The sequence below is a fragment of the Mixophyes fleayi genome, chromosome 9, assembly GCF_038048845.1.
Source record: "Mixophyes fleayi isolate aMixFle1 chromosome 9, aMixFle1.hap1, whole genome shotgun sequence".
NCBI classification, from domain to species: domain Eukaryota; kingdom Metazoa; phylum Chordata; class Amphibia; order Anura; family Limnodynastidae; genus Mixophyes; species Mixophyes fleayi.
The window spans coordinates 104871803-104897146 of NC_134410.1; the positions used below are offsets into that span (position 1 = coordinate 104871803).

The 25344-nt window shown below is 39.8% G+C and overlaps 1 protein-coding gene, 1 long non-coding RNA gene and 1 pseudogene across 4 annotated transcripts in view; 2 read left to right on the plus strand and 1 right to left on the minus strand.

Moving 5' to 3' along the window:
- Positions 1-5539, plus strand: part of LOC142100897 (uncharacterized) — a 46001-nt gene extending 40462 nt beyond the window's left edge. For 2 of the 3 annotated variants that reach the window (XR_012678934.1, XR_012678936.1), the window contains 2 exons: positions 2959-3056; positions 4360-5539. This is a non-coding gene — a long non-coding RNA (uncharacterized LOC142100897). The remainder of the gene's footprint in view (positions 1-2958; positions 3057-4359) is intronic. The other variant, XR_012678935.1, reaches the window with a different exon arrangement.
- LOC142100887 (protein kinase C delta type-like) lies at positions 1620-18891 on the minus strand. The gene is made up of 9 exons (XM_075184785.1): positions 18854-18891; positions 7601-7701; positions 7080-7250; positions 6787-6878; positions 5972-6034; positions 4938-5076; positions 4064-4207; positions 3565-3693; positions 1620-2283 (listed from the first exon to the last, which is right to left on the minus strand). Exons 3-9 carry the CDS (start codon positions 7158-7160, stop codon positions 2140-2142), a joined length of 792 nt encoding a protein of 263 aa, XP_075040886.1. The 5' UTR covers positions 7161-7250; positions 7601-7701; positions 18854-18891; the 3' UTR covers positions 1620-2139.
- On the plus strand, positions 16616-25064 carry LOC142101858 (ficolin-2-like; annotated as a pseudogene).
- Positions 25065-25344: the final 280 nt, after the last annotated feature.

A 25344-nucleotide genomic window follows, 5' to 3' on the forward strand; every position in this document is an offset into this window, starting at 1 on the left:
CCACCACTCAAGCTTGGAGACTGTGTATGGCTTTCTACTAAAAATATCCGCTTGAAGGTTCCGTCCATGAAGTTTGCGCCACGCTTCATCGGGCCATACAAGATCACTCAAGTCATAAATCCAGTATGCTTCAAGCTACTATTACCAAAGAATCTCCGGATCTCCAATGCCTTCCATGTCTCCCTGCTCAAACCTCTTGTTATCAATCGCTTTTCTGTTCCTCCTTCTGTACCTAAACCAGTACAGATTCACCAAGAAGAGGAGTTCGAGATCTCTCAGATCCTGGATGCGAAAATTTCGCGAGGAACTCTCCGATTTCTCGTTCATTGGAAGGGCTTTAGTCCTGAAGAACGCTCATGGATTCGTTCTGATGACCTCAACGCTCCAGCCCTGCTTAAAAAATTGTATCTAAAATTTCCGGCCAAACCCGGTTCCAAGGGTTCTGTCCCCACCTTTAAAATGGGGCGTACTGTCACTCACCGGACCGTGAGTGCCTCTACGCTTGTGCGAGGTCCTCTATCTTTTCTCCCTACACCTGTGTGGAATCGTGTCCTCTCGCTATCCTGCCATCTGCGCATGTGCAGGTCTCGCTAGTAGCTTCACCTGTCCATGGAGGTGATTGACAGATCAATCACCCCACCCTATTTGAGGCACCTGCAACCCTAGGTAGGGGCCTGATCTTGAAGTCTCATTCCCAGTGAACATCTATAGGTGTGTGCAGATCCCAAACTGCTTCCAGCTCTACTCGTTATACAGTTTCTAAACTGTGTGCAGATTGTTCTTACTACAGCTTCCACACTGCTCCCTTGTTCAACTCAGCGGCGGCTCCCACACCGCTACAACACTATCATTCCGCTGATCGTGTCACAGCTTCAACGCTGCTCCTGGCTCCACTCAGCAGCGGTCCTCTGACCGTTCCAACGCTGATACCCTGCTGATCGTGTTACAGCTTCTACGCTGCTTCCCTGCTCAACTCAGCGGCGGTTCCCATACCGCTACAATGCTTCATCTCCCAGCTGATTCCGGATCTACACAACTGGGTATGCGTTACTAACTATTGACTATTATCTATACTACTCGCATACCAGTTGCATCCACTGTTGTTTATTGCGCAGGGTACAGGTATCCATATAGACTGTGTTTCCGCATTGCTCCAGTTAGGACTAGCTGTCACTCAAGCTCGTTACCTACTCACGCTACTACTTGGCGTCATTGTGCATAAACTGCTGTGATCAGCTTCTCCCCACTGCAAGGCACCAGCTATATATACAGACTATTCATTGTGCCTTCCAAGACATTGCTCTACTCGCGCTGTTCCCATACAGCCACAGTTTGCCTTTCAACTTCACTCTCCTGCACCTGGACAAGTCCTCACTCCCTTCACAGCAGTGGTACAACTTGCTGCACGCAGACCACTGACTTCCCTGCTACATACCTGCATCTGGACAAGTCCTCCTATCACAGCGGTGGTACAACTTGCTACTCGCAGACCACTGACTTTCCTATTACCTACCTATACCTGGACCCGTTTCCTCACCATAGCGGTTGTACAACTTGCTGCACGCAGACCACCGACTACCCTGCTACCTACCTGCACCCATCCTATTCTTCCTCCCATCAGAGCAGTGGTACAACTTGCTGTACGCAGACCACTGACTCCTCCTCTACCTATCATCACCGATCCACGTTCACTCCTCGTGTCTACATTATCTCCAGTTTCCAGTTTACAACTCCAAGTCGTTGATTGCCTCAGACTATCTCTACTCTCCTGCTGTTGTGTCGCTCCAATCATTCACCTGCCTGCTTTGAGGTGCGTGCCATATCCCCGCCTCTCCAGCAGAGTACCATCTGGTGAAACTCGGGTAGCAACTCCTAGTGCCCGTGACAGTCTTCTTATTCCTCTGGACAGGCGCATGTGAAGTATCACACAGATCTTACTTGATCGCGATGTATCCACTGGAGCATCAGCAAAAGGGCTCCACATGGGAGTGTATCAATTGTCCTTGAAGTCTTGTACCAATTGTCCTTGTAGGGATTCCACTGTTTCGCCTTTCGATTGGCAGCACCTTATTATCACTATTCCGGGGGCACTCTGCTACAGTAGCTGGGGAGGCCATATCACTCGCATCAAAGTGGTGTTCATGGGAAGGTCCTCCACTTGGGGCTGATATAGGAAAACCCTGCAAAAAGCTCCTGGTCCTCTGCTCTTATTGGTGACCTTCGAGCCTCTTCTCTCTCAATGTGGTCAATATTAAACACTCCGGAGCTCGTTCTTATGGTTGGCTACAGGAAAAAAGAAATAAATGTTTATGTATTGAAACCATGATGAGAACTTCATGAAAGCTAAATAGAGTTATGAAAAGGCAAAGTTTGGTTCTGCTATACTTTACTAATTAAATTGTTTGAGCTTTTGCAGTACAATTTGCCATGAGATGAACAAGATGCGATTAATGGCTAAAATCATTCACAAGCAGACATGAATTTTGAGAGCCTTCTTATCAAGTATCACAGTACAATAAAGTAATACTGTATAAAAGTAAAATTGTAATTTGATTTTTTTTAGGGGGGGGGGGGGGATTATAACACCTAAATTATATCTTTTAAAATACTCTTTAGAAATTATATATATTGTTTTAATAAGTGAACTTCCATTTGTGCACATGGCCCGGGCAATAGAATATAATGTATTCCATATAAAATAATACTACATAATAATGCTACATGGCAGTACAAATGTCATAAAAGTCATTTCAAACTCATACCTATTATCACCTTTTCTTCTCTTCTAAATTAAACATTACACATTTCCCTTTTTCTCCTGACAAACTGCTCAATAGGCCCTTAATGTGTATCTTCAAATAGAGAACATCTGACCTGTCTTCTATTCATGTATCACATTTGTACTTCTATCCAATGTTGGTTTTTTGTTTTCTATTTTTTTCCCCCCAATTTCCATAGCAGAATAAGGGCAATATACCATATAAAGTGCACCTAGTTGGAGCAGAAGGCATCTCCTTGAAGGTAGAAGCAACGCCTGATCTCAACCAATTTTTAACGTGAGTAAAATTAAAATTGATTTACAATTGTACATTAGGGTACTGAGCGACAAACACCAGCATTAAGATTGCCCCTAAATATACAGTCTCAATCACTTGAAGGTCATTTAATCTTCTCAATATTCCTGAAATCTCTTTTTGCATTATGGTGAAATATGAGGCACAGTTGCCTCATATGCTAAGCCATGTCCTTTTCTGTACACGGGTAGGTATAAGGTCTTGTCATGACAAAATGACATTTGTTTTGGAGACCTGGATCTATCCAGATTTGTAAATAACACTTAGGGCTAGATTTACTAAAGTGCGGGTTTGAAAAAGTGGAGATGTTTCCTATAGCAACCAATCAGATTCTAGCTGTCATTTTGTAGAATGTACTAAATAAATGATTGATGGAATTTGATTGGTTGCTATTGGCAACATCTCCACTTTTTCTAACCCGCAGTTTAGTAAATATACCCCTTAATGTATTTTCACACATTGTTTTTTTAAGCAAAGCAGCTTAACTTACTGGGCCAGGAACATGTGGGGGAGCAACTCTAAGGGCTTCCAGCGAGACCCAATCTATATGCATGAAAAACTGATGCTGGCGGATGTTTCCATTGACTCCTAAACGCTGGGATGGATTTTTACACAGGAGCTGAAAAACCAGAAAAAAAAGAGTTTCTGTCATCATTGTAGCATTGAGGTGTGTATGTGGGTATAAAGATTGTGATGACAGACATCCTAAATATGAAGCTGCATGGGGTTACTACTTGTCCCAGAGGCCAGAACTGATGGTAAATAGGTGTGATACCCTGAGAAGAAAATGTTCCTGTGGAGCCAGTGTAAGTAATCCAAGTCTACACTACCAAAACTGTACGGTAAAGAACAACATATGGGGTGTGAAATATCCACATAAATAATCATATAGTAATGTAAGATTCTACTGTTCATTTTGCAATAAGTCAATTAAGCTTTGAGTAATGTAGAGCAGAACACTATAATATGGATTAGAAAATCTTATTTACCTTGTTAATGATGTCTTTAGCCACATCCCCTGGTATTATGGCCCGTCTGCGATTGTAGCCAGATGTTCCGGTAATCATTTCCTTAATGATGACTCCAAATGAAAACCAATCCACCCCGGCGTTATACTCCTCTCTTGCCAGCATCTACCATAAGAGAGAGATATTATATCAAACGTTAATCTATCATTAGATAGTCTACTTTATCCAATGTCTCTGTGTCTCTATGGCACTGATTCCTTGTTATTATCATCTCCTCTCTTTCACTCGGTTACTCTTTGTCACTCTTTGTGTTTTAGAAAAATGAAGATAATGTGAATGTCAGAACAGCTGGTTATTCAGCAAATAGGATTAGGAGTTTCTGACCCAACGCTGCCTCGTGAAAAGTCCATCCAATATTACTGATTAAATATATTGCTGTCAACAATGTATATTACATAGAAAATTTTAATTCATGTATTTATGCAGCTACAATAATTAATTTCCGCTAGCAATAACTTGAGGGAACATTTATTGTTAGGGAAGTGGGTGCTTATTTACCATAGTATGTGCCACATTCCCCACATCTCTTTAGTAAATGACATATTACATTATAAATCAGTATATATTCACAGTGCCATTCACTTTGACTTAGATCTTCATAGCAGCTGTAAGGTCAGCACAGGCTGAGCTGGTAGAACTGATAAAAGCCGCCAACATTACAGAAATGTACAGTACATTTTGACATGAAGTTTAGTAAAGATATGTGTTAATATTTGTACCTATTAAACGTTAAATAAAATTGACAGCTCCTTAAAGGTTTTTCTCAGATCTATTAAAACATTTACATAATATATTATGTCCTCACAAAACAGTAGAAATATACCTTACTACTAACCTCTGGAGCAATAAATCCAGGAGTTCCAACGCACTCTGTGGCTGTCCTCTCCCCAAACATATTGACTATTGAAAGACCAAAGTCGGCAATTTTTAGATGACCGGACTCTGCCACCAAGATGTTGTCAGGCTTTAGGTCTCTAAAGAGAGAAAAATGTAATTATCTGTTTTACCTAGTGACAAATATATAATTTACTTATCAGTAGTATTACAGAGGTCAAATGTTACAGACAACTGCCCGCTAGGACAGTGCCACTTATGGGCCTATTTATTAAATGCAGGCCATATGGATGTTTTTTTTTATCTCTGCTCCTCTCAGCAATAGAAAACCACCAATCACATGATTTAATAATAACATATAATTTAGCTGCCGGTGATACTGGCCAGAGTGGTAAGAGTCGGGCCAGGGTTATGCCCATGTGTGCCCGGCTATCTGATTCACACATGCCCTGTAGAACTAAATGCGTAGACTTGGGCTTTCAGCTCCACTTGTTGAAAAAAAGTTTTAAAAAATATTATAGACATATTAAAAATAAATATTATACAATAATTTCTATGGGGGAAACATGCTTTACTGAAGTAATAAAATATTTTTTCTTAAAATTTTCTGTTACTGTCTCAATCTTTCGTAAATAGACTCAAGACCTGGAGAATCTTTTCTGTAACTAGGGCGATAGCACTGCTATGGATAGGAAATGTTCACTAGACACTGGGTTTTCTCAGTTTAATAAATAGGCCCGTTAGTGATGACAGTGTTTTAAATATTAAATTGAAGGATAATTAAAAAATAGACATCACTGTAAGTAAAAGACCTGGGGCTAGATTTACTAAGCTGCGGGTTTGAAAAAGTGGGGATGTTGCCTATAGCAACCAATCAGATTCTAGCTTTCATTTATTTAGTACTTTCTACAAAATGACAGCTAGAATCTGATTGGTTGCTATAGGCAACATCCCCATTTTTTTCAAAACCGCAGCTTAGTAAATCTAGCCCCTGGACTTGATTGTGTATGAAATTGAGAATAATACTATAATTACCGATGGATGATACCCTTAGAGTGCAGGTATTGCACCCCACATGTGATCTCCGCTGCATAGAACCTTAAAGAGAAGAAATTAATGTAACATGTTATAAATAAATGATGGAAGAAAGCCTGATGTCACTACACTGTTGTTGGGGAATCCTGCTCCTTCTGTTATCTAACACTCAGATGTGTATTTATTTAACTGCGGGTTTGAAAAAGTGGAGATGTTGCCTATAGCAACCAATCAGATTCTAGTGTTCATTTATTTAGTGCATTATACAAAATCACAGCTGGAATCTGATTGGTTGCAATAGGCAACATCTGCACTATTTCCAAACCAGCAGTTTAGTAAATATACCCCTCAGTATTTTATCTTACTGCTTGCCCCCATTCCCCTACTAACATCATAGCACTGCCCCTGTTACATGACCCTTTGTTATCACTAACAAAATAGCAATGTAGCGCACTCACTGATTTTATGTGATGCTGTAAACATTTGTATTATGCGATTGGCTCCTGATTGGTCGATTCCCACCCACTATAAAACTTAGGAAATAACAGACGTGCTGGAGATAAAGATCAAATAAATAAGGTGCGACAAACGCACTTTGATAAAGTGATTATCCTGAACATGCTCCAGTCCTTGTGCAACTACACTGCATCATGCAAGATCTGTATTTTATTGTTATTAAAGGAGTGGTCAACTTTTGGACAACTTCATCTTAATATGAATTGTCCACCTGCACACTAAATTTGGGGCATCCTCCTGGGTACCCATTCCTGTTACCTGAAGACTAGAACAATCAAATTTACATTTGAGGTACTTACGCTGCGCTGGTGATGTCCAAGCAGCCTGTCCTCTGCAAGAATTTGAAGAAGTCCCCGCCACTTGCGTATTCCAACCCCAGGAATAGGTGGTTCTGTTTGATGTGACACAGACAATGGAAAAGAATATGTTTACATAGAAGAACATAGCAACAACTATTTTTTTGCGAAGTTAGGTGAGCATACTTGCTTATATCAATGTCATTAACCAACAAAAGATGAAACCTGTATATGTGTCAGATGTGGAAAGATATAGAGAGAATTTGATTTTGTTTCAACAAGAAATACACCAATACCGTTGTCTGGAAGGCAAGATATGGATGGACGAGGAAGGCGCTACCAGATGCAACTTCTAGCACCCTGCGCTCCACCATCATCAGCTCCCTTTCCTCCAACAACAGATCCCTCTTCTGGATGATCTTAACTGCCAGTTGCTGACCAGTTAGAGGGTCCTCAGCAAGCAGGACCTAGAGATAGAGACATGCACAAGTGATATTTATTTTATTACCTGTAGAACCACCCAGGTAGCTCAATATATTTACATTCCTATGTGTATGTCAATGTTATTGAGAGTTAAGTTATATTGTCTTTCTGGTTTCAGTAACATGTTATAATTTAGAAGAAAAGACTTTTAAAAATCATTAAAATCTTTAACAAGATAGAATTTAATTGACATTTTTGAAGTAATAACAGAAATATGCTTTCAGTCAGCACAGTTGTAACGACATAATTGTTCATGATTCTTCTTCTACTACAAGCTGTGAGTCACACAGTTGTCATCTGACTTGAGTTGTCCAACCTCTGTCACAAGACTTACCTCCCCAAAGCTGCCCTGGCCGAGCTGATGGTAAAAGGAAAGCCTCTTGATGTATTTAGACGCTGTACCTCCAGGACCAGCTTTCTGAACACCACTTCCTCCTTATGGGGAGAAAATGATTTGAACAATGTAACATTTACCATTCAGAGATAACTGTACACGTAAAATGCATGTATTCTATAGTGTTAAACATTTCTGTAACAGTAGTGGAATCAGCATACTGTAATTTATACAACAGAGAGATCAACATAAATACAGGTAACAAGGGACAATCAATTGTAAATGGAGGAAAGATCGTTTCGCCAGGGCCATCTTTTCCATTGGGCACGGTGGGCAGGTGCCCAGGGGCCCCACGGGCAAGGGGGCCCCATAGGCAGGGCTCTTAATTAGAATAAATAATCCTGCAAAAGAAAAAACCTGCAAACAAAACCTTCAAGGGTCACAGAACAAGTACATCTATCTATCTCTATCTCTATATATCTATATCTATATCTATATCTGTATCTCTATACATCTATATCTATATATATATATATATATATATATATATATATATATATATATATATGTATATATATATATGTAGGGGCCCCGGTGCACTGCTTTGCCCGGGGGCCCATAATGTTGTTAAGATGGCCCTGCATTTCGCCATCAGCATAGGGAGGGTTTCTTTACTGTAAGAGCGGTTAAAGTGCGAGATTCATTGCCACATGTGGTTGTGATAATGACATCACTAACAGAAATTAAAAATGTATTTGATCCCTTTCTTACAAGTAATCATATATGAAATATGTAATTACTAGAACACATTGCAGGGGTGGTTGACCCAGGGGATTTATCTGATTGCCATTTTTGGGTCAGGAATGGAGATTTCACCTCTGAGATGTGTGTATCATAATAATGCTTCCCTGTCTTTGTAAGTAACATTAGTGTCTTCTCTCTCCTGCCAGCATCTCTCCTCTACCTGCTAGAGTCTACCAGTCTTGTCAGTGTAACTCCCTGTCATGTCAGTTTGTCTCCCAGTCTTGTCAGTGTGTGCCTGTCCTGTCAGTGATTTACCCTGTGCTGAGTATTCCTGGTCTATCTGTCTCCCTGTCCTTTCATTGTGTCTCCCTGTCTCATTGTCTCTCCCTGTTTAGCCAGTGTGTCTCCCAGTCCTATGTGCATGTTTTCCTCTCAGTTGTCTCCTTGTACTGTTTGTGTCTGCCTGTCCACTCAGGGTTTCTTCATATTACAACAGTGTTCACATAATGGAGGCCCCATCCTTTATATCTGTCTGGGCTCAATCTAGGCAGAAACCAACTCTCACGGTACATAATAAAACCTGGTGATCCTCCAGCCATCAACAGATAAATACCCATAACTTGGCATTTTACATCACAATCATTATCCTGGTGATCAATACACAAGTTGTAGATTCACCCCTACAATTGTTGAATATATCACCTATCATTATCACTTTCATTTTCCTGATATTCAACACTATGGGGAATTGTTTCAGGTTATCTTGAATTTTGTTCCTCTACTCAGGTCATTTTAAACTTCTATTTTGGCACGGGGAATGTGAATCTACTATGCCAATACTTTGTGCTGTGAATCTTGCAAATAAACTTAGTCTTAAAATGTATCTATCAGTAATGGTATCTAATAGCCGGCATACTGTGGGAGTATTAGGACATATCTGTTGTTTTCATGTCCTTACTTATTGCACAATATACACATGATCTGCCTCTGCAAGCGCATGTATATGATATGGGCAAACGGAGCATGTTGAGCCCGTGTGATGTGCTTAAATTTTTCATCTTTATGTCTCACAAATGCATTTATGTTTGGCCCCTTGACCCAGTGATTTTAAATGTCCAATATGTCAATTGTTATTGCTGTCACCATCTTTATTCCTCCTTCGGTGATTTCCTCTGCTCCTTGGTGACAGCAGCTGCCGTTGAACATGGGGAACAACTGTGCTGGCTCATTTTCCAGCAGCAGCATGACACTAAAGTAAAACACCAGGCTGTGTAGTTACACCAAAAGACTGATAGCCACATGGGTGTCTGATCAGCACAATAGCAAAATCCTCCTATAGAAGCAGCCGAGGAGGGACGCTCAATTGTGATAGATGATGGGGACGGTTGTAGTGGTCAGCAGCTGACTGTTCTGGGAGTTTTGTAGTGATTGGAACATGTTTCATATCATTGTCTGTAATTTGTTTGTGTCATGTCATGATCCCCTCAATGTACAGTGCTGTGTAATATGTCAACGCTTTATAAATAAAAACATCATAATAACTCAGAGTAAATATAACAAAGGTTTAAGTATCTAAAAAGAAGCTATAAAAAAATGCAAAATCTAGTATTGAGTGGGGTGAATATTAAATTCTGAGTTTTACTTATGTCTGATGCGCTGTCTCCCTCCAACGGTCCTGTGCTGCTCTTCTGTATACTATGACCTCTCCCCATATACCAACACACACCTGCAGTGATGATGCCCCTTTTCTGTGTACTTCCCATTTGCATGCACTGGAAAGATGACAGGGGAAGGTCACCAAGAACCCAGCTGCCTGTATGAATCAGGAAAGCAGTGATAGTAGTAACATGAGCAGCAGAAGGACTGTTGGAGGCTGTGGGGTCCTCCTTGCACATCAAGTAACTGAGAGGTAAATTTCAGCATTTAATGTTGACTTAGGGAACTCGATCTAATAGTAGATTATCAGTTATGGGTGAAATGCTACTTAAAGTTGCAGTTGTGTGTAAGTGATAGGTACTTATTAAAGTTCACCTACATATATTTTTTGAACCTTCCCATTGCACATATGGGGCTCTTGACACGTGAAAAGCTTCTATGTGTAGAAAACACTGAATTACAAGACTTTCCTGACACTTATAGCAGAAGCATTAGCTGTCATAATGCAGCAGGGGGATTGTCAGCGTCTTGAATGGCAAAAAGAGTTGAATTTAAAAAAACAACAACATATAGTTATTTGGTATAAATAATTACCTACCAAAGACACATGGTGGATCCCAGTCATAATTATAGGAGAATGACCACCAGTGACCCCCAGTAATTGAGACTTCCGGGCCAAACGGATGGAATTCAAAGGGTATATTTATATTTATATTTATATATTTATCCAGTTCCTATTTTTCTGGCTAGTTTGAAAAGGGGAGATGTTGCCTATAGCAACCAATCAGATTCTAGCTATCATTTGTAGAATGTACTAAATAAATGATAACTAGAATCTGAGTGGTTGCTATAGGCAACATGTCCACTTTTCAAACTAGCCAGAAAATCGCAGTTTGATAAATTTACCTCCAAAAGAAGGGGAAACACCAAGAAGGGTGAAAATCCTGCAAAAGACCATTTAAACACATATTTGGGATTATTTTCTTGATTATAAGCAGTTACTGCAGTGCTCAGTGACGGAACATATAACACACCACATCTACAAACTCAATTAAGCACAATACATTTGGCGTGTGAGAAATATGTGGTGTTCCACAATGATAAATCATGCACTGTTTGATCCTTAAATGCACCAATGGACTCTCCAACTTGCAGATAAACTTATAGCTAACCAATATAGTTTTCATAACATAAATACCGTTGTAGGTTCAAATCTGAATAAAAGTGTTACTCCGTTAGATGATATCCGTCCTCCCAAGGACTGCAGTTTATATATGATCCGTAATAAGTCTGATGATAAGCACTGTATTCCTGGAGGAAGGCTGGCCGCCTGATGGTAAGCGCTGATTGCGGTCTCAATATCCAGCCGACAGAATGCAATCAGGTGGTTCTGGGTATCGTAGGCCGTGTCTTTGGTATCCTAATGGATCCTCCGGCAGTTTGCACTGATAAACCTGTGAACACCGATAGTGCCCTTCCGATCCTCAGATACAAACCAAGGAAGACCAAGCAAAATGCATGTCTGCGTTTCTATCTCTGCTTACTGTTTTAAAAATTAAGCCCCTAAATTAATGAACTAATGAATAATATAATCTAATACCTCTTAGTGCTATTTGACCAATAATGTAAGGTGTCAACACTATAGTAAATATTAAACTAAGTATACGGACACATAAAACTATCAAATCTAAAATGCTTAGTACTATAAAATGTAAGTAGCTTGCAGACTTGTTCGATATAATTAACACTAGCTAAACATCCATCTGCAAGAAGATCACAAACAAACTGATTTGATCGTTATTACACTTACCCATATCTAAAATTTCTGGGTCTGCTAGGTAAATAGATTAGTAATTCAACATAAATGAAGAAACAAACAGATAAATGGGATACCAATACGAATCAAACTGGGATTCAAACTGGGGTTAATTCATTAAAAAAAACATGATTGAGCAGATTCTGTTGTTTATTATATTTATACAATTACTTTGCAATATGATTGTTACAATATTATGGAACATACTTGAATCCTTAAACAGAAACTATGTCGCGGATTAACATTTCTCCAGCAAACCTGAGGTACAACTAGGCAGCATTTCCTGAACTACTTATTGCCTTATAAGGTAACTTATTCTGCTTGCAGTAAAATATAGGCAACATATGAATTTGGATACTGTATGAACTAACATCTAAAAACCCCATTTGAAGGGCCAATACTGCTAATAAGCACCTAAGAGTTTTATAGTAAGGCTATACAGATGACTGACAAATGACTACAAGTGAGGGAATAAACATATTAAGTTGCTGCCAGTATAAGTTACAACATGACGCTGTACTGATATTAATTAATTACAAACTAGATATAATAGATGCTGCTTGCTATACAGATATAATAACCTTTCTACACAACTGCTATAACACTATACAATATACCCAAGTTTATATATAACCTATTGCATTGCTGGCTATGATATTCTCAATGTTTTAGTGTAACCGTGAAATAATTGGATAGCATTTTCTTAAAGTTAATTTATCATTAAAATCGGAAAACCATCACGTTGCTAATCTGTTGATCTGTAACATTTTTCCTATACTGACATTATTGTAGATCTGATAGACAATCCTAAAAGCTCTGGACAATTGAATAATAAGTAGAATGCGAAAATAATAGAGATTGATTAATTAAATGATACACAGTAACAGATTATATATTACATTTGTTATACTGTATTTTAGTGACTTCTTTTCATTCTACACATTTTTCTTACTATTATTTTAACATACAATATTCTCACAAATAATTTTTTTCAATACATAACAATAAATATTAATGAGATTTTATAAAAATCCCTAGTGTTTCGCATATGATTAACCACCGCTTTTTTTTTTCTTTGTAATAGGTTTACATTATAATTCTACTGCTTTTCGTGTCTTATATATCGATGCTACCATACCTGCTATTTCCTGGTCTTTACTACACTCGCCTTTCTGTCTACTATAACTCCACTCCACACCAATGGCCTCCCCAGCTGTTTTCTGTCTCTTTCTATCTCCAGTCTTGATGGAATCAATTTGATAAAAGTAACCCTCTAAGCTGACACTTTCTTCCTCCTCAGAAATCTGTTTCTTTCTCCCCTTATCCATCTCTTCTTCTTTCTTATGAACTGTCTCTTCGGACCCTGCAGATATCCTTCTCTTTCGGTTTGCCATAACCATGGAACCACCATCGTCTGAACTTTCGATAATTATACATCCTTCTTCAGCATGTAGACTCTTATGAATCTTCTCTTCGGACCCAGCAGATATCCTTCTCTTTCGGTTTGCCATAGCCATGGAACCACCATCCTCTGAACTTTCGATAATTATACATCCTTCTTCAGCATGTAGACTCTTAGGAATCTTCCCTTTGGACCCTGCAGATATCCTTCTCTTTCGGTTTGCCATAACCATGGAACCACCATCGTCTGAACTTTCGATAATTATACATTCCTCTACAACATGTAGACTCTTTCCAAAACCTTTAGTATGTGACTCTGCTGTAGACCTCTTTCTACCCTTCTTCTTGATGGACCCATATTCTTCTGAGCTATCAGAAATCCTTCTCTTCCTTAAAACCTTCCTTCTCTTTCTCCTCTTATAAATCTCAAACTCCTCTTCCTCAAAACAAATATTTTTCTCCGATTTTGAAGACATTTCACCAGATCATGCAACTTGCCTGACTGACTTCCAACTGCCACACGGACTGGTGAAAATAAACATCAGCGTTGCTAGGATACAAGTGATGTCAAATAACATGGAACTCACTGCCACCAGCCATGGTTTAACTGTCAGCTCATCAGCCCGGAAACCCAACTCATGTCACCTAACTTGTAGCTGGGACCTTATTGTAAGAAAAATAGGTATCATTTGGCATTTCCAGCAATAGACCTAGTGCCTCTAGTTCAAGAACATATGTTTACTTACTCTACCATATGCCCAGCACATTTAAGCCTGTTTTATGCCATGTGAACCCACACTGTTACAATATTAGAGAAGCAAAGAAAAAATAGTTTACACTCTACAGTTATTGAAAATAGAAAGCTGCTGAACACACAGACATAGAACGAAAATTACATGTAAATTATAAACTTTATTCTTGTCCACATATAAAAGATAATTCCTAATTAATGTACGTAAAGAAAATTACAGGTTAGCTGCAATATTTATTTTTGCTTACAGATACGGAATAATTGCCTAATAAAGTACAAATTTTCACTATCATTAAGTTATCATAATATATATGTTAGACGTTGCTGAATAGATATAGGGCTGTGTTTGTGGGCAGCACTAGGTGAATGAAAATAAAATATGAGCAATTTGCATTTTGTCTGTGGCTATAGCTCTAACTATTCTATAAATTATAAAACTATATTTATTACAATATGCTACAAAACAATACCATATTTTTCAATGAAAAGAGGAAGAAATGTAACAGAAAATTATATTAGACAGAGTAATTATTAAAAAGACATTCTCTTTGTAAGCAAAGCCGTCCATTAATGGAAATCACATAATCTTATTGTACCTTTCAGGTTCATAAAACTATTCATAGATATTTCTAATAGTATGGCATATGTGTACTCATCCACCTTTTAGAGGTTCAAGTGGCTTTGCCATGGAAAGGGAGGGATTGGTATCGATTTGAGATAGGGGACTGTGTCGTGTATGAACATGGGATTCTCGATCAAGACAGATTCAAGAAGAGGGTCTAATTTTAATATCTGTCAATTGTTTTCCTAATCATTTACACAGCTATTCTGTTCTCCTTATTATAACCAGAGATGAAGCTCAATGTATGTGAGTACTCACATTTCTTAATCTGTATAAAGAGCCTCTATAAATCATACCCTACTCTTTTCCCTGAATCTCTCTATAAGGACAAGGAATTCCTTATAATAATCCTTATCAAGCGTACAATTCTTTATAATCCTGAAAAGCTGACACTTTGGGATTGATATAAACCATTTCTGTGGCTTCTTTGTGCATCCAGGTTTGTATTTGCATCCATGTTGCTAAAGGTGTAAAAGATTACATGACACTCATGGGATTTGAGGAAAAGAAATCATAAAATGATAAAAGTATTATTAACAGTGTGTAAAAATTACATTAAAGTTATTATTTTTTTAATGGCAAAAAACCCTCTCCAAATCCAGCATGTTCCCTGTCCAAATAAAGATAAGATCTTCAATATATATATTTTTTTCCACCAAAATATTGTTATTGTGGCATTGAAACAAACAAAGAGGAAAATTCCATATGTTGAAATGAGAAACAGGTAGCATACAGGTATGAAATGGAACAGAGTGTTTTCCGATTGAAGTGAGACAGATGGTGCAGGTTATGGTGCAAGGCCAAGTGAGGGCGCAACACCTGCCTGCCCGTTACATACCAAATCCCCCCCAATGAAGCAACAGTGTATTCCTGTAGTGGCAGCAACGCGGGACTCCACTGCCGATTAAAAAAGTTCCGGCGCAAGGAGGAGGGTGCCAGCTCCGTGTTCCTGCATTGTTCTGACATGCAAATAATAGCGCCAGGACGGTGTCAGAACACAGGAGACTAGGAGCCGGCACAGAAGGAAGAAGAAAAAGGATCAAGAGGAAACAGGAAAAAGATATAGAAAGAAGAAGAGAAGCTCCGGTAAAGAAATTAATGCAGGGGCTGGTGAGATGAGAGGGCTGGAGACAAGGTGTGAGGGCTCTGGTGAGAACAGGAGGGAGGTTTGGAGGGGTGTGTTGTCTGGAGAGAAGGGAGTCCATAGAGAATAGGTGGGAATTCTGCAGAGAAAAGAGGGAGATTCAGGCAGCAGGGATTGGAGGGAAGGGGAAAATTTCTTTGGTGTACATAAATGTGATATATACTATGAAAACATAAATAATATATAAAAAAAAATCAGTAAAACTTTAATTTGCAATAATAATTACTATTAAATGAGGGGAAATTTGCAAGCCATAATTTGCTTGTCGGACTGGTGGGGGAAATTGGCCTTTGTATTAAAAGGAAATGTTAATAATTTAATTTCAGGGTGGTGAGGGTTTGTTTATTAAATATGGATGGTATTAACTTAATTTGGGTTTGGTGATGAATAATATTGTTTATTAAATGGGGATGCTATTAATGGTAGGAGTTGGTGAGAGGTGAAACGGGTCTATTATTTAAATGGGAATGTTATTAAATTAATATTGGGGCTGGTTGAGGTGGAATATGTCTGTTGATTAAATGGGAATGTTATTAAATTAAAGTCGGGCTGGTTAGGGGGAAGGAGGCCTAATTATTAAACGTTGGTGCTATTCATTTTATGTCGAGGTATATGGACGGAAATAGACATCAAATGTAAATGCTATTTATTAAATTCTGGAAAATATTGGGTAGAAGGGTGTTTGGGTGTTTTTAAACAGAAAAGGCTACTGATTTAATGTCTGTCTGGTTGTGGGGAGAGACACCTAGATTCTTCTTTTACTGCTCATCTTTATAGAAGGTGCATAGTAACTTTCTCTTCTACAAACAGAACCCCAATATTCCAGGATCTGGCCAAGCAGCAGCGGAGCATAAGACACCAGCAGGCAGGAGATACCGGCTATGTGTAACCGCTATGAGGCAGCATCTACTCCCATAAAGGTACATTGGTGGGGCCAGTGTTCTGCTTTGCCCAGGGAACTAAAATGTCTAGTTACAGCTCTGCTTCATCCTAACCCTGTCATGTACAAGTAACAAACATCTCCAGAATAGCTTATTTATTTCACACAAGACACTGCAAAACCTTTATTCATGAACTCATAATCTCCCACATTGACAGTAACAATTATCTTCTTATTATGAATGTAGTGGTTACACTAATTTTCCTTGCAAAACATTCTTATACTGTTGCTCCGCTCTGCATACTTGGCTGCCTGTAACTGACCAAATTCAATATAAAATACTTCTCATATACTATGCCATAAACAACACTGTACCAGCTTCTATCTCTTCCCTTGTCTCAAAATATCACCTAACTCGACCCCCTTTGCCAAAGATCTGTGCCTCTAATACACACTCATTGCTTTCACCCATTCACTATTACAGGATGCTTTCATGCTGCACCCACTCTGTGGAAATACCTGTCTCCCATCTCTTTAGACAAGCTTAACAAATTCCTGAACTATCTTCTTAACCTTCCTACACTATTCCATACATGCCAACTCTCCCGGAATCTTCAGGAGACTCCCGAATTCTAGGTAGGTCTCCCGGAATCCCGGGACAGCTGTCAATTCTCCCGCATCCAGATCAGAGCCGACATGTATTGGTGGAGGAGACGGAGCTTTGCGATTCGCATAATTTTGGCTCCGCCCCCAGTGACGCAATACCTGTTTTGGGTCTTTATACCAATGTCGAAAGTCCCAAAACAGGCATTACATCACTGGGGGTAGGAAAAATTTATGAAATTCGTAAAGCCACGTCCCCTCCCCCCATACACCCCTCCTGCCCTCCAGGAACTCCCGGACGTGGCCAACATAAAGTTGGCAAGAATGCGCTATTCCATCCATTTATTACCCCTCTGTAGACTTCACTTTCTATACTGAAACAATCTTCTGACCCCCAATTCACCATTGCAGTGTGACTGATTCATAAACCCCTATTAAGCACTTTTTCCTACTCAATTTGGCTGGACATGTAATCACTGGCACAAATTAATATTAAAGTATTAAAATAAAGATTGTAAGATTATGTGCAGGGTCTTTATACTACTTTGTCTATTTGTTAATACCCAGGTGGGATTCACTAAAGGTCAAACCGCATGGTTCTTGGTGTTATGATATGCAGTTTGAAAACTATGCAACTTAATAAAGAGCAAAATGCAAATCAAAGTGCATTCTTTTATACCACAAGGTTAAAACTGCAATCCTGATTTTACTACACTGAAGGTAAACACAGCGTGCAATCATCATCATCATCATCACCATTTATTTATATAGCGCCACTGATTCCACAGCGCTCTACTCATTCAGTCCCTGCCCCAGCGGCGGCCATTTTCTTGTGGTCTGACAATCAAAGCACAGGGGCATTAACTCTCCCTTTTTGATTATACCATCTATTTATCCTACAGTGGAGTGCATCATACATACATAGGTGTAGAGCAGCGGCTATTTTATTTTGGTCTAAACTATACAAGAGAGGTATAGTCACTGGTAAGTACTGAAACTCACTTGTCAGTTTACTTTGTCCTGAGTGATGTAGGATGGTCGGCCATCTTCTTGCGGTCTAAACCTCTATGCACAGAGATATTAAATTCTCTCTCTCTCAGATTGAACATAATGTGACAGGATGGAGACTAATATCTGTTCTGATACTATCCAGGGGGGCAGTGTGCTTATTGGGACCCACTGTCAGGTGCCAGCATGCACAGGGTACACTTGCAACAACTAATTAAATATGAAATAGCAACATTAATTTATCAATGTGTGCACCACTTGTAGTGCACTTTGTTGTGACACTACAAGTTCAAGTATGTGCTGATGGCATTATGCATGCTGACCCCTCTCCAATGTCTATATTCGTATTCAGCAAACAAATCAATAAAAAACTTACTTGACTAAAACCTGTCCGTATGGGGCAGATTTAATTCTCTGTGATATACCGTGATGTGCCTCCTGAACAGTTGCGGGCCGAGTCAGACTGGCCCAGCGGGGGACTAAGGAAATTCCTGGTGGGCCCCAATGCCTAATAGCCCCGCCCCACCTGACAAGGGGTGGAGCCACAATACTGTTCCAATGTAATTTGTCACTGTGCTGCAGGACTTGCGTCCCCAGTTCATGACTTACTTGCTCTTACATGACTTACATGTTCTCATTGGTAGTCAGAGGCGCTTCCTCCTTTAGGACCGCCTCCTGCCCATCACTGCCTGAGCTGACTACAGCAATGCCTGCAAGATACAGTCTTAAGTCTTAGTGAGTTACTGCCTCAGGTAAGTGTCTCTTGCAGGCATTGCTGAAGACAGCTCAGGCAGTCAGTTCTCCCATCAGAGAACTGGCACAGTCCACAGAGCTCAATTCAGGAGCAGAAGAAGATCAGATATGCCCACTGGGCCAGACAGAAAAAAAGGCTATTTTAGGTAAGTGAGAGGTATGTCAACATAGTGTGTGTGACATGTTAATACAATGTGTGTGTGTGTGTGTGTGTGTGTGTGACATGTTAATACAATGTGTGTGTGTGTGTGTGTGTGACATGTTAATACAATGTGTTTGTGGCATGTTAATACAATGTGTGTGTGTGACATGTTAATACAATGTGTTTGTGGCATGTTAATACAATGTGTGTGTGTGTGACATGTAAATCGATTTAACACCGGGGGTAAATGTATCAAACCAAGCGGGTTAAAAGTGGAGATGTTGCCTATAGCAACCAATTAGATTCTAGCTGTCATTTTGTAGAATGTACTAAATGAATGATAGCTGGAATCTGAATGGTTTTTTAAACTCGCCGAGAAACTCTCAGCTTGATACATTTACCCCCAGGACTGGTTGGAATTTTCTTAATTTTGCATACCCATTTTTTTTCCCAAATAAGGCATCCACCATTCCAGGATCCAGAAAATCAGCAAATGAGCTAAAGAAATCAGCATCCAGAAGTGGTGAAAGTGACAAGAACAGGTAGGAGAGAGCAGGATAATCTGCCAACTGTCCTGAATCTGGTGGGACAGTCCCAGATTTGGGTGACTGTCGCTTAGTCAGGATTTGATTTGACTACAAGGACAGTTGGGAGGTATGTCTCGCTTCACAGTGTACTGTTCATGAAGGCAGAACTGCGTGCACACAGTATTGCCTGTGTATTTGTCTAAAATGATAGCCATGTTTCATCATAGGGACCCCCTATCTAAAGTGCTCCGGACCCACCAGAGCCTTAATCCAGCTCTGGGCCAGGATGTCAGATTGACACATGGGGGTAAATGTATGAAGCTCCGATTTCTACAAGTCAACGGAAATCGGCGTCTTTGCAGAGGAAATTTAAAACGGCAATGACTACTTGTAAAGACAAACTTACCTTTGCAAGCCATAGCTGCTTTAAATGTCTCCTGCAAAGTCGCCGATACCCCCTGGTGCTCTGCTCCTCCTCCCAGTACCACCCCTAATATTATTTGGTCTAGGTTAACGATAAAACAATGAATAACTCTATTAGTATACAGGGAGAAACAAAAACAATCCCTTTTGCTGACAAAAACATTCGGTTTTAAAGTAAACTGGCTTTTTGCTTTTTAATAAATCCCATTATAATCAGCCAGGTATGTTAAAAAAAAAAAAAGTGCTGTAGGGAGAAAGAACATATAAAATAAAATGCAATATGAAGTGAGGTTTGTTTTTTGTTGCATAATTTATTTTTATTATTCAAGATTTATTATTTATAATAATAAAGTTTTGCTGCGTTAAGCAACACTAAAAACACTCTATTTGTATTGATAAATACATATTGTACCGAAAACCACCCTTTAAGGATGGTCCTCAAACTTATGGGACAGTGCTGTGCTTGTCCCCCAGGCTATAGTCTGCCTGCCAACCCCTGCTTCTGGGTACAAAACATTAAATCCCTTTACAAAGATCTTTCAGCTTGTGTAGGCTGTAATTATCAGACAGCCACAAAGAGACTTGCATTCTTCATCAATGGAAAGTCTAAAGTTCTCCCAATAACGTCAATAGTAGACCACACTGCAAAGATTTTTGATGAATTTCTGATGGTGCAAAAGCATGAGGAAACCTATTTACTATGGACAGCAGTGGCACAACTAACACCACCGTCCTCTTATTGATATTGCCATCTCAGCAGGGGATAATGAGGGAAAAAGGGGCTTTAATTATTTAAATACATCCCCCACCCACTGGAGTCCCAGGGAATTATTTATATGTTTACTTTTTTTAACTTACTTTTTTTTTTAAAGAAAGCTGAACTGGAAGACAAGTTCCAGTTCCACTGTGCATGTGTGAGCCAGCAATGCTGCGTCACGCCCGTGCAGAGGCTTCCTGGGCTGGCTGGCAAAGCAATACTCTGGTGGAAACTTTGTGCCACTGACCTCAACCACCTGACTCGTTCCCAGTGAACTGATAGGTTGAACATTGATTCTGCCCAAAAAAATGGCAGCCTCCACTGTGAATGTGAGAAAGGACAACTTCACATCAATCAGCAACCACTGACACTTATTTCCATCACTGAGATAAAACACTAACATGTACCCCAGGTGATGGGAAGTGTTTATCAATTACCCCCTGTGTTAATATTTACTAAGTACCCCCTAGAGTATATATTCATGTATTAACAATAGGTTTATGCTAAGCCACTTCTTATGCATTTAAATGTTTTAAAAATCCCCGTCAGACTAGTTTTGTAGATTATTTTTACCTTATTCTCAGTTATATTGAGCAGACGTACCTTATGACACTTAAGGATACGTATACTAGATGCAACAAATTTGAACCACGTAAAAACCAATGGCAAATACTAATACTGTACCTACATATTGTATCACGGACATTGTGTTATTTGGAATTCAATCTAATAGATTTGTGTTTCCATCCCACAGGAGAGAAAGGAGAAAGTGGCAGGACAGAGTCATTATATGGTGAGTGAGGTGAATCCTATCAATAATATATACAGTATATCCACAGAGAGTCTGCGGCCGGAGGGTAAATGCACCGAGCTGCGAGCGGGTTTAAAAAGTGGAGATGTTGCCTATAGCAACCAGATTCTAGCTATAATTTGAATCTGCTGCTACATCACTTTTTCAAACCCACAGATAACTCGCAGCTTCATACATTTATCCCCGGATCTGCTATTTAGGGTGCATTGTGTTAGGGGCATGGCCTAAAATATCAATCAGACATGTTGGGAGAGGGTGATGAGCTATAGTTTACTTAAACTGTATCTTCAAATAAATACATAACAGCTGTGCTGATAATACGCAGCAGATTATTCACATAAACAATGAATGACTGCTGACCTCGTGAAACGTTGCAAAATGTAATTTGGGCACCAAAAATTGGGACTGTTGGGGATGGGCGGGAGTGATGGTGCTATTATGCTGTTCTGTAAACCACACACCCTTTCCAGACACAATTTCCCCAGTAATCATTGTCTAAACTCACTAAAATAGTCAATGCAACTAATCAATACCAAAATAATTATAAACTCTCAGCGGTCACGTGTGTTAGATGTTTCTCTTGGAGCTGAAATTATTTTATTGGTCTTTATCTGTCAGCTGCAAGGAGCTGTAAGGAGCTGCAGAACCAAGGGGCAGCGCTGAGTGACTGGTACACCATATACCCGGATGGCAGCCAGTCCATGAAGGTCCTGTGTGATATGGACACTGACGATGGAGGATGGATTGTAAGTCCTGGGAATTTGGACAGATAGAATTTACAGATGACATTTACTTTTCATAGAATGTTATCATCAGAACGGGAGTAACAGGTGCCCTGGCCTTTTGGAAGGGCAAGAACATAGGGCTTGATTCATCAAGTCTTTGTATCATCATCAGTTATTTATATAGCGCCACTAATTCCGCAGCGCTGTACAGAGAACTCACTCACATCAGTCCCTGTCCCATTGGAGCTTACAGTCTAAATTCCCTAACACACTTACCAAACTGCGAGTTTTGCTAAGTGGAGATGTTGCCTATTGCAAACAATCAGATTCTAGTCATCATTTATTTAGGACATTCTACAAGAAGACAGCCAAGATCTGATTGGTTGATATAGGCAACATCTCCACTTTTCAAACCCGCTGGAAACTCGCAGCTTGATACATTTACCCCCCTCTATTTCAGCTGCAGACTCTCTGTGGATGTACTTGTTTATTTAATTTTAACTTTAAGTGTGTACATTTCCTATTTTTCATGCTATTCTTCAAGAAACCATTGGACTGCGGGTCTGTACCTAATGAGTTTTTTTCCCTAAGTCTAGCCGGATCGGTGTGGCCAATAGGTTTCCAGGAGGGGAAAATTTTCAGCCAACCCCTGGGTAAACGTATACCTCCCAACAGTCCCGATATTGGTGGTACATCCCGATTCGTGAGCTGCAAAAGGGATGGGGCGTAACCAAAAGTAGGTGGAGCTTTATCGAAATATACGCATTTGTGGGTGTAGTTTAGGTAAAATGGGGGCTGGTTTATCTTGTCACGATTTCGTGATCCTAAATGCTGGGAGGTACGGCCTTGCTCTCCTGGGATCAGGGTATAAAGGAACCCTTCCTCTTTTGGAGAGGACCGGAAGACCGGAGCCCCAAGACCATTTTTGCACCTTCTAGTGTTTGCACTGTGCAAATACAGACAGGGAACAAGCACCTCGGCCTACCTAAACAACAGGCCATGTTCCTTTAGACATTAATTAAACGGTACTTATTTCTTATGTGGGGATACAAAACTGTTGTAGAGTGTGCCTTCACTTAATCAGATCACTACACCAATACCTAGCACACTGAGCAGGTGGTCTATAAATATCTCTTCTCTCCTTCCTGTAGGTCTTCCAGAGGCGCTGGGACGGGTCGGTGGATTTCTACCGCGACTGGGACGCTTACAAGAGAGGGTTTGGAAGCCGTGTGAACGAATTTTGGCTGGGGAAGGATAATATCCATAAAATAACTTCATCGGGTAATAAGAGATAGGTCTACATACTAAAACAAACTCTCCTTATCAATGGGTTCTGCTCCATGTAACAATCTTACTGACACCTCAACATCTCAATTCTCACAACGGTGAAAGAATATCTGGGTCCTTTCAGTCACATCCACGGCCCGCCAGGGTAGGGATTGCTACTGAAAATGAAGCCAAGGTTTCATATTCTTGATAGGATCTCTAAAGTACGTGGGGAGCTCTCACGCTATTTTTTAATCTAGCTTTTTCTTGCCCATAAAGGCACGTGGGAACTGCGCATTGATCTACAAGACTTTGAAAACAAAAAGACGTTTGCCAAGTACGCGCACTTCAAAATCATGGATGAGACCGAGAAATACCAGTTATTACTTGGAGAATACAAGGAGGGCGACGCAGGTGAGATACGGTTTGGCGAATTTCTATAAACTGCTATAGGAGAATATCTGCATTATGTGACATAAAGAAAGTTGTAATAATACAACTATACCTGAAGCCAACCGTTACAGTGATATCTAGCGGTTTCTGATTGGCTGATTGTGTATTGACCCCTCCATCTGATAGTATTTAAATCATTAGCGTTGCAGACATATTATATCAAGCCATCTGTTTGCATTGTTTGACACTTCCATTAGGACTACTGCAAGAAACTACGATTCCCATCAGACTTTGACATGGAAAAATAACAGATGTGGAGGCGTCTGAATTTAATTGCATTTTATGTGCGTCTTTTCCTATGCTTGTTAGGAGCGCAAATACGCCAACTGTAAAATAGCCACAAAATATAGAGGCTAAACCGTTTCTCCTTCGTTTGTGCCATCATGCCTATATTCAGACACTATATTCTTTCTGTCACTGACCGCAAGAACGTAACGTGGGCTCGCTGCGTGCAACTGTATCCAGGGTGTCATGTCAAGGGTCATAAAAATAAAGACACTGCTGATAAACACAAGGAAGTCAGAACAATAAAGTAAAAGTTAGTAAAAGTCGCAAGGGGGTGCATGCGAGTCAATAATTAAAGTCATCTGAGGGTGCAATGCCTCCTTTAACCCTTTGCTGGTGGTTTGAGAAAAAGTATCCCATATCTCCTATGGTTTGTGTTGTTTTATAGGGGATTCCATGTCAGACTTGAACAATACGAAGTTCTCTACAAAGGACCAAGACAATGACACCTATGCAAACTCCTGTACAAGGGTGGCTGGTGGTATACCAGCTGCCACCATGCCAACCTGAACGGACTGTACCACTTGGGGGCGCACACCACCTATGCCGATGGTATCAATTGGCTGCCTGGGAAGGGGCATCATTACTCGTACAAAACCAACTACAAAACCAACAAGTCATTTTTCTGCTGGTATCCACATTATTTATTGAAACAAATTATGTTTGGCAGCAACAAATAAATACCTGATACATGACATACATATGTGACATACATACATGATACATGACAGACATACAGGGCTGCTGCTAGCATGTCCTCTGCAGTATTCCAGTACTGATCAGGTTCACAGATAATGTTCCTCCATTAAAATATTTACACATACATCATTTTAAGGGATCATACATCCCTTAAAATGTCTCTTTATGTGTACATAAATATAGCTTAAGCAACCTTTCCTTAATGCCAATAAAAAAGGGACTTTTTTTTAGGTTTTTAAAATGCGCACCACTTCAGTCCAGTAACATCTTATCTCACA

What these genes read in the sequence shown, in the direction of transcription:
- LOC142100887 (XM_075184785.1), bottom strand. Translation starts at nt 7,160, where the DNA reads ATGATGGTGGAGCGCAGGGTGCTAGAAGTTGCATCTGGTAGCGCCTTC. An exon ending in TTGGACATCACCAGCGCAGC is followed by an intron (nt 6,035 to 6,786) that starts GTAAGTACCTCA and finishes CTTCTCTTTAAG; the next exon opens with GTTCTATGCAGCGGAGATCA. An exon ending in CTAAAGACATCATTAACAAG is followed by an intron (nt 3,694 to 4,063) that starts GTAAATAAGATT and finishes CTGGTTTTTCAG; the next exon opens with CTCCTGTGTAAAAATCCATC.